Consider the following 10,451-nt stretch of genomic DNA (forward strand, 5'->3'; position numbering starts at 1 on the left):
CGGCTGCTGGGCGGAGGGATTTCAAAAGTGTGAGAGTATTTGCTTCATATGTTGTAATGTTACATAATTATACATGATTATTTCATAGCGTGGTGAATGTGCGGATCTCAAAACAACATGCAGTGATAATTAAAGGTAATGAACCTACTGCTATGACTTTGACTAAATGTTGAACTATCCCTTTAACTGAAATGTAGAAACAATGCATTGAATTCAAAAGGGAACTACTTCTTCTCTAATTACAGCTGTATCCATCCGCCAACCACATCGTTATCATCATCACAGCTGCACTAACGATGACTTTTACATTTCTGGTCTTATCGCTGGTTTACAGATGATGCAGTTTATTGATAAGTGAGATTTTTTTTTGTGCTGCATTTTTTTTTCACTCAGTCTTCAGTCTTTATATTTAGCCAACTGAACCACACCCTGCATACTTTCACACACACACACACACACACAGACACACACACGAGTGGTATCATCTGATGCTCAGAAAGACGTTTACTTCCCCTAATGTTGAACTATTCCTCTGAAACGATGTGTTTTAGCCTTTAACACAACTGTAACCTGCAGCTATAGGATTAACAAAAGGGAACAAAGACTTCACGTGCACTAAACAACACATGCACACACACACACACACACACACACACAGCATATAAAACATGCACTGCTGTCATCATGTCACACCGCGCTCCCTCCCTTTGCTGCTCATCATCAACCACGTAGAACGTAATCTTTTTATCAGTGTGTGTGTTTTTTCAGCAAGCGTAGCAAAGCTAACACATAAACACACACACACTCACTCAACACATGCACACACACACACACACACACACACACACACTTGAGCTCAGCTTGTAATTCATGTCCTGCTCATACCACAGCGAGCTGCGACACGATAACATCTGAGTGATGAACACATTCCTCCGTCCCCGCAGCAAATTACGTCCAGGAAGTAGATGTTAGCGACATGTCGAACACGTCGTCCTGCCGTCCCCGTCTTCATGTTTACACACCGCGCGCACACACACACATGCACGCACACACACATGCACACACACACTCTGCCTTCTTACTCTGAGCCACCGCTGGTCTGCAGCATCTCACCTGTGTGAAAAGAGGAGGTGGCACAAACAGCAGCAGAAACATTCAGTGATATAAATCTGCATCGATGTGTTTTAACTGTGTGACTCTGCTGTGGTCGCGTGATCGTCTGCGCTGCTAAATGAAGGAAGGAACCAGAACCGTGTGTCCGCTGTAAATATGAGAATCTATTTATTTTCTTAATATATATATAATAACGTGGTCGTCGATGTTAGAGGATGACGTGAGGCTGGATACACAACGGACAGGAGGACGGTTTCAACTGAGATTTAACGTTATAATCCTCTGAAAAGAACTTAAAATTTGTTTTGTCAAAGCAGCTCTTTGTGAGTTTTCGCCAGAATCTGGAAGCTGCAGTGGCTCGGCATCGGAAAAGAGACGCTAGCTAGGCGCTAGCTGGTTAGCATGTTCACTTTAGCGGTGATAGAGATGGAAGCAAAACAAAAGCTCAGCTGTAGGGCCCTTTAAAATCTGTTTTATTTTTTCCCAAATTCTGTTTTTCTGTTTTCATTTTTGGAAATTCCATTTTAATTTTTAGGAATTTAGTTTTTTTTACCTTTTACTTTTATTTTACTACCAAAAAGGCGGGCGATTTGGCCAGATTTTGCTTTCCTCTTTGCAATTTCCCACAGACATTCATTCATTCCTCTTCCGCACGAAAACAGCATTTCAGTCAAATTATGTCAAATTCTGCGATACTTTCGCGTTTTAATTGGCCGATTCCGTCCGTGATTCCGTGATTACGGATATCACAGGGCCCTACACCTGTCGTTTGTTGTAACGATGCAATGAAATCTCACAGAAACTCGCGTTATTAAAACGTGATTTCTGCTGCGTCCAACGCCGCCTTTTCCTGGTCAGCCCCATTTCCCATCTTGTTGCAGTGCTCCAGTATGCTTCCCGCCTAAAATTTGAAAAAAAAAAAGTTTTTTCAAATTGTACATTTTTCATCTAATTGCGCATGTGCGTATCTGTTCTCGATCGTTACAGGTGTCAGGAGAATGTGTGTGAGGATCAGGAATGAAAAGGAAATGTGAATATTTGCTTTGCAAGACGATTTACAGTGTTCGCCCCAAAATTTTCTGCTTGCGCTCCTGAAAATGTTAAGTATGGGAGCCATTGTGCTCCTTGAAAAAAAAAAAAAAAAAAAGTTAGGCTGGAGCCCTGTGTTGCCATAGTTACACTAACTGCAGCTCCTCTTCCTGTATTTTCCATCTTGCTCGTTAGCTGCAGTGTTAAAAGCAGCAACATCCAGTTGGTGACGCTCTCATTGGCTGATCTGGAATCGTCAATATGAGAAATATCGCGATCAGGACGAGTAAAAAATAATCCTATTGACTCAAAGTTGAAGATTATTTTGACAAATCCTCGTTAGCGACGAGCCCTGAAGTCCGTCCGGTGTGTGTCCAGCCTTGAGGACGAGTCGCTGCTCCGTCTTCATGTCGTGTTGATGATCCTAACACCGTTTTGCCTCTTAACTCTACAGAGATGGAGGATAATTGTAAAGATCGACTTTAAAATGAAGGGAAAAAAAAAAAAAAGCCATTAATACTCGATGTCTGGAGACGGCGGTTTAAAGACGTGTTTAATATGTGGAGTTTCATTATGTCCTCTTTGGTTTTTCTTCTTCTTTTTGTTCTGTGTTTTTTGTCCTCGCGCTCATTTCAGGAGAAACTTCTTCAGCGTTGACTTGTCGTTAAGTTTTTTTTCTGACCATTACATCACTGTTTGTTTACATGTTGTTGTGTGTTTGTGTCAATGATGTAGTCGTAGTTTCTCTTGGTTTTTTTTAATTTAATTTTTTTTATTAATTTCTGTGTTTTCAGACCGGCCTTCCTGCTGCACACACACGTTTTTAAAGGTCCCATATTTTACAGCTGAAGAGAAGTGTAGTGTAGTTTTTCCATCTCCTTGCTCAGCTTCTCTCTGGAGCTCTAGTAACAACAGGTCGGTGTCAGCCAATCAGAAGAGAGGAGGAGACTCTGAGCCTCTCCTGATTGGCTGACTGTTTTTTGGGGGGTTTTTTTTGGACTGACACAATAAAAATAGAGCAGATTTCAGAATAAAACACTCAAATCCTGCAAATCCTGCAAGTTGGATGGATGGTGGGTCCAGGTGGTGAGGGGGCGGGGCTTTGTTGTGACATCACAAAGTGACAGGAAGTCCTGACGGCTGGTTTTAAGGCTCAGTTTCTGAATACAGGCTGTGTGCATTTCTCTGTGGACTGAGGCTTTGATACTTTCACAGTATTAATATAGAACCTAGAGCTGCTTTATAATCACACTACACATGGACATCAGGGTTTTTTTACACTGTAAAAATATATATGGGACCTTTAAAATGAATGCATATCCCCAATTTCATGCCACTGTTAAATCACTGTAAGACGACTCCGAGGATGTGACGCCTCGTTGTTGTGACATCGTTGAACTTGAACTAATTATCAATCATTTGTTTTGTGCCAAACAACAGTTTTGTTTTGCTTTGTTCGTTCACTCTTCTTCTTCTTCTGTGTGAAGTCTCCACACTGAGTTGTTCGCCCCCTGTGGATTCAGCTGAAGGGAAAAACCAGTTAAAGGGCTGTTGATGTTAAAATATTGTTCAAATAAATTCATCCTGGTTTTAAAATAAAACTCCTCCTGGTTGTTTATGAGTCTCATCATCACATGAACATGAATCCACCTCCTGTTATTGTGACAAAATTCATTTTATACCACATTAAAGCAACACTATGTCCTTTTTTTGACTTTAAAATAATGTTTCTAAACTCACTGAAGTGGTAGAAAAAACGCTTTTGCATCACTAAAATGAACTTTTCACAATAAAACTCATCTTTAAAGAACCACCTTAAACTGTCGAGACAAACCAGCGTTGGTGCTGGTGATGAAAAGCTCTTCAGTTCGCTGTGAGAGGAGGATGGAAACTGTACATTTCACGTCCTCAGCTCAGGCCTTTGAATGTGTCTCAGCACAGAGAGTCCATTGTTTCAGCCGGGCACGAACAAACCTGCACTTGTTGTAGCTACTGTTACAGTCTGAAACTGAGGGAAGTGATCTGATATTTATTTATCTCATCTCATCAGATCAGATCAGATTGTCTCTGCGGCATTTGAACGATATCTATCTATCTATCTCTAATAATTTTAAAATGATTAGTGCCAATAAAATACATAATAAAATAACATTAAAATACAGGAATACAGAAGAAAAAAAAACTAAGAGACACAACAATAACAAAACAGTATCAGTTTAAAAAGTTAAGTTATCTATCTATCTATCTATCTATCTATCTATCTATCTATCTATCTATCTATCTATCTATCTATCTATCTATCTATCTATCTATCTATCTATCTATCTAATAATTTTAAAATGATTAGTAGTGGAAATAAAATACATAACAATGAAATAATATTAAAATACAGGAATACAGAATAAAAAACTAAAAGAAACACGACAATAAGAAAACAGAATCAGTTTAAAAAGTTAAGTTATCTATCTATCTATCTGTCTATCTATCTATCTCTAATAATTTTAAAATGATTAGTGCCAATAAAATACATAATAAAATAACATTAAAATACAGGAATACAGAAGAAAAAAAAACTAAGAGACACAACAATAACAAAACAGTATCAGTTTAAAAAGTTAAGTTATCTATCTATCTATCTATCTATCTATCTATCTATCTATCTATCTATCTATCTATCTATCTATCTATCTATCTATCTATCTATCTATCTATCTATCTATCTATCTATCTATCTATCTATCTATCTCTAATAATGATTTTATTTGTAGAGCACCTTTCAAAACAAGGTTAAAAGGTGCTTAAGGCGAGACACTACAGGCAAAAACACTGTTTTTTCATGCACTGATCAATTTTGAGATTTTGGGCTTAACGTCTATTCTTTCAGAAAAGTCAAAAGAAATGGTAGAAAATCCACATCAAGGTTTAGCCTACTTTTTATTTTACTTCATTTTGTCTCTTTCGTCAGTAGATTTCTCCTAAATTCACCAAAAGTTAAAATACTACTGTCATCTCCTCTGTATCTGCAACCAATCGTAAAAGTACGATTTATTCTCAAATTGAGTTTTTCCTCAGACTCTGAGCTAGAAATCTCCACTTCAGCAGCACCTACAGACACCAAACCTTCCAGTTTTATTCCTGTCTAAGGTTTTTACAGAGGGGTTTGTTGATATATCATTCACAGCCTGATTTATACAACATTTTATCCCTAAAAACAGGGCAAAATTAGATTTTTTTGGAGGGCTGGTGACAGTATTTTCTCATTTACAAAGTGATAAAAAGAGATATCCCAAATCCCCTCTGTAAAAAATTCTGACTCTAATATGTCAATAAAATAAAAGAAGAATTTTGAAAGGGGCTATTGTGGAAATTTGTTAGGCAAGATCTGAAATAAAGATGTTGAGATCGATTGTCTTTTAAGGGTTTTATTCTTTGCAAAGAAGGTTCTCAGTCAAACAAAGTGCAACGCAGTCTGCAAGGAATGGAACAAAAAATACACACAAATACACAGAGGATTTTTGTAGAATCGTATACACACCCCCGACCCCACAAGTGAACTTTATCTTGCTGAAACAGATTACAATGTACACCAAGGTCAGCAACAGGCGTCAAATACAAGAATCAGGCGATGTTAGGTGAGAACATGCACAACATGTATCTCTCTATTGTATCAGACAGAGAGCACAAAACAGTAGAAATGAATAAACAAGGAGCCTACATACTAAAAATTTCCATTACAGGGCCTTTATCCATTTTTCAGATTTCGGTTCTGGAAATGTATGCAAATCAGCGCACATTTCACCAGATATTGCCTCATTTACATATTTAAACATAACATTTGACAAAACTTGTAATACAAAAAATATTTGTCTTAATGTATTAGTGATAAACTTGGGAAGTTTCATGGTAATATCTGTTATTTAAAATTGTACCTATTCACCTGTAGTGTCTCTGTAATAAAATGATTAGTGCAAATAAAAAACATTACAATTAAATAGCATTAAAATACAGGATCTATCTATCTATCTATCTATCTATCTATCTATCTATCTATCTATCTATCTATCTATCTATCTATCTATCTATCTATCTATCTATCTATCTATCTATCTATCTATCTATCTATCTATCTATCTATCTATCTATCTATCTGGCCTGTGGCGCCCCCCTGTGGCGGAGCAGCGGAAGTGGCAACAGGTTGTTTTTTGTTGTTGTTGGCCGTGAGCACTTCACTGTACCAGGAAAAAACTCTGGAAACAGCAGCTTCAGCAGCAGCAGCTAATTGGAAACAGATGTGTGAACCTCTGGCACGGGAAAGCGCGCGAGCAGCCACGTGAGGTTGCCTTCAGGGCCCGTAGGAAAAAAAACAGGTAATTCTGAACTTGAGGTACACAATAAGTTTACTTTATTTTAGGTATTTCAACTTTTTTTTTTTCTTGACAGAAGTGAACTTGACTGAATCAGTTTGTGAATGAAGGTCAAGGTCAACTTTATTATCCTCTGTGAAGAAATGAAGGCTTATTATTTGAAATAGGCCTACATTATTTCTACATTTTAGTGTTGCTTATTTGTAAGAGATTATTTTACATAATTTTGTTGTTGCTAATAAAAGCATAAAAACAGCTAATAAAAACATAAAAAGAGTAATGATGGTGAAAATGGTTTGAGGATAAATAATGGTTAATAAAAATAAAAGATTAAAAGTTTGAAAGTGACATTAATCACAGCAGGAAGCCGACAGGTGCAGGATGAACAGGACGAATCTAAAAGAGATAAAAGAAGAAAAACGTTTTGTGCTTTAATCTCATCTTTACTTTGTAATAGCTAATAAAAAAAAACTGTCAGATACATTTTCCCTCTTTGTTCTGAAGCTGTTAATAAAATGAAACTAGTGAGACGTTCAGAGGTCTGGATTCTTAAGAAGAGACCATGAGATGAAATATTGATGAACTTTTAAAACTGATTCTTCTTAAACTAAATATATAAATGTTTGTGTGTTTTTGGAGGCAAAGATTTTCCATGCAGAGCAGAAGTAAAGTAGCATGTAATGTAGGCTAGTTAGTGAATTACAACATTTTCCAGCCCCACATGACACAAGTTTAAGTTTCCAGCCATCTGGGAACCGCAGTTTACGAGAAACACCTGAAGGCAGCATAGTAGTTTTTCTCGGAAACATTTACAGCAGTTTAAGAAATTCAAAAAAAAGACACACACAAAAAAAACATATGAAACACAATCTCCCAGAATACACCACACACACACACACATACACACACACAGTGTTGAAATGAAAATCAGTTTCCAGGAATTAGACGGACACAACAATTGCAGACCACAACACAACAACAGTGTGAGCAGAATAAACGGACACACACACACAGTCTGGATCAAATTATTATTATTGTGTATTATTAGATATCTTGAACTTGATCATAGTGGAATGTAAATGTGATTTAAACCAGCAGAGGAGGGGGGGGAGGGGGGTCATTGCCCGTGTAGGCGGGGTTAAAAGTTAGTGACTCCAGCTGCTCCGTCCACACTGGATCACTACACAACCAGGAGCGGAGGAGAGGGAAAGAGAGAAAGAGAGAGGGATGAATGAATGAAAAGAGAAGAACGACCCTGCTGTGATACTAATAATTCATCTTCATCAACATCTGCATCATCATCTTCCCATTCTGTCACATCTGGACCATGACAGCAGCGGCTCAGACTCTGCAGCTCGGAGCGACTTGGTCCAACTTCTTCCCCCGGATTCGGAGATGAGATGAGATGAGCCGCGGAGCCTGAAGCTTTTTACACCGAGGAAACAGAGGTAGCTACAGGTAAGACACACAGCAGGCGAACAACAGAGTTTTCAAAGGTTATTAACCCTTTTTATATACAGGTTTCTCTGTTTATTAATAAAAAACTGAAAATTAAAGTTAATATTTTGTTTTTATAGAGTTTTGCATTGAAAATGGATCATTATTTGATATTTTCCACACTTATTGTGCAGCTGTAGATGTCAGAGACACATATACAGGAGCTAAAATGAAAAGTTGACTATTTATTTATTTATTAGTTTATTTCATAGGGACAGTGCACCACCAGTTATATAAATATCTATTTTTCTTTTATAAAGAAGCATTTTATGGAGCTAATTTATTCCCTCATTCTGGGGAAGACGTACTGGTGTGGGCAGAGTTGTGTTTTGTTTAGTTTTTTCTCATCATTAAGTTGATTGATTAATGGTTAAAATCATTTTCTGAGCAAAGACACCTCAGATTTTCCTCTAATGTGAAGATTTGCTGCTTTTCTTTGACTGAATCTTGTGTTGCAACTTCAAAATGTTATTTTCTCCACAATATCTCATGGACCAAATGTTTTATTGATAGGAAATAATCACAGAAAGTCAATAAAAACCTTCTGTAATGTGAGTTTTTATCTCTTTTTAAGTATTTTGACCGGGGGAAAAAAGCTAATTATAGACACACCATGAATGTTTTTGCTGCCCCGAGGAGATAATTCATTATAATTTTCCAGGTTAAGAACAACAAACATACTGTGAACTAGTTGTTACATGTGTATTTAACACACTTAGAAAACCAGACTGTGTGATTGGCAGCTGCTGTTCGGGCCCCAGAAGCACCCGGGGCCCTAAAACTCAACTGGTGCTAATGTCATTTTGGAAAGAAAAAAAACAAAAAAAGTTAATTGTTGACTTTAGTAATAGAAGTTTAGGGAATAAAATCATAACAAGGTGCATTTACTGGCTGTTCTGGAGCCTTTGATCAGATCACATGAGCTTCATCAGCCCATCCAGACTGAGGTTTGACACTGTTTTTCTGTGTGTTGTGTTTTTCTGCAGCGAGCGACCTGCAGCTGCTCATCATGTCCATGTGGATGATCCTTCCCGTCAGCCTGCCCGTCTTCACCATCACAGGAATATGGGTCGTGTAAGTGCATTCCTCTGACTTATCTACATTTAAACTCCTATTGATGAACTGACGGCGGCGACCTGAACCCGGCCGGCTAACCGCTCAAAGTTCACATAGCTATACGTATGTGAACATGTTTCCTTTTTTGGAAAGAAAACTGCAACAGTTTGTTTGCTCAGCGACTGTGTAGGAGAAACATCGTCCTTGAAATTCCTTCTGCTCTGCACAGTCACATCTGTAGCTGCACAGCTTCTTCTTCTTATGTGGTGGAAATGAGCAAACGTCTGGATGTTTCTCTGAAGTCAGTGCGCTTTGGGTTGTCTGATTTTGGAAAAGAAAAAAACTTTTTAATACCTTTTAACGCCTTTTAAGTTTTAACAACAACCCCCTGAAAGTGTTTTTTCTTACAGGGTCGGAGATTTTGGCTTAAAGTAGCTATAAGTTTGCTGTTACAGGGTTGAACAAAACTTGGGGACATGATGAAATATTGTTGTTTCATAAATAATTGATACATTTTTTCAGATTGTTGTATTGTTTTAGTTAAAGTAGTCTGGGAAATTATTATATTCACAAAAAAATAGGTTAATTGCAATTTTTATTTGTTTTAAATTCAATGAAAACATATGACTCTGGTCAGCGACATACAAATTTGGCTGCTATAGCCTACTCCTTGCAACCTAACCTAAAAAAAAAAAGATTTCCATTGTGTTTTATAATCCAAAGACACGTGGATCTATCAATTTATGGCTTTAAGGCAAAAAAAAAAAGAAAAAAGAAAGTAAATGTTAGTTTATTCAAAAATCTTTGAGCTAAACCTGAGGGACATAAAGTGCACCAAAGTCAGAGAATCACCCTTATGTGAGTCAGACTGAACTGCTTAGCATAAAGACTGGAAACAGCGGTAAACAGCTAGCTTTGTGTAAATGACAATCAGCACCTCTAAAGTTCATAATCTCTCATGGCAAACATTTGCTTCTCCTTTTTAAAAAAAAAAAAACAAGTAGACCTACAAGTTTGATGGAGCTTAAACTCTCATAATACTTTTATCTGTGTCTTCAGGGCAGATTTGAAGCAACAAGATCCGTATAGATAGGGCTAGCTTGTTAGCATGCTAATTTCAGTAGAAGAAAAGAAGCAATTAAAACATGAGTTATTGTTAAATGATCAACTCAGAATGTTTCAAGAGACAGATCAACACCAGATTTAAGCTATTTAAAGAGCTATTTCTAAACTTAGCCTCAGCAAATTGCTAAATGTTCATTTAACATGGAGCTGTTTTAAGCTACGGTGTTTCCGTCATTACTTTTCTTTTCTGCTGAGTGAAAGTTTCTGGACCTGTTGATGTCTATAGTAGCCTAAAAAAGATGCTGTTTTAAAGCTTAGCATTAGCGA

General features: G+C 37.3%; 1 protein-coding gene and 1 long non-coding RNA gene across 2 annotated transcripts in view; both read left to right on the forward strand.

Moving 5' to 3' along the window:
• Window positions 1-1,557: 1,557 nt before the first annotated feature.
• On the forward strand, window positions 1,558-2,634 carry LOC146967172 (uncharacterized). Its single transcript, XR_015034368.1, has 2 exons — window positions 1,558-1,613; window positions 1,657-2,634. It is a non-coding gene; the product is annotated as an uncharacterized LOC146967172 (long non-coding RNA).
• A 6,356-nt stretch (window positions 2,635-8,990) lies between these two features.
• Window positions 8,991-10,451, forward strand: part of LOC146967173 (transmembrane protein 150A-like) — a 23,917-nt gene continuing 22,456 nt past the window's right edge. The window contains exon 1 of the mRNA XM_085761574.1: window positions 8,991-9,077. Coding sequence (XP_085617700.1) covers window positions 9,013-9,077 — 65 coding nt within the window. The 5' untranslated portion in view covers window positions 8,991-9,012. The remainder of the gene's footprint in view (window positions 9,078-10,451) is intronic.

This window comes from Trachurus japonicus, chromosome 19 (assembly GCF_045865225.1).
Source record: "Trachurus japonicus isolate A0001 chromosome 19, Traja_1.0".
Taxonomy (NCBI): Eukaryota; Metazoa; Chordata; class Actinopteri; order Carangiformes; family Carangidae; genus Trachurus; species Trachurus japonicus.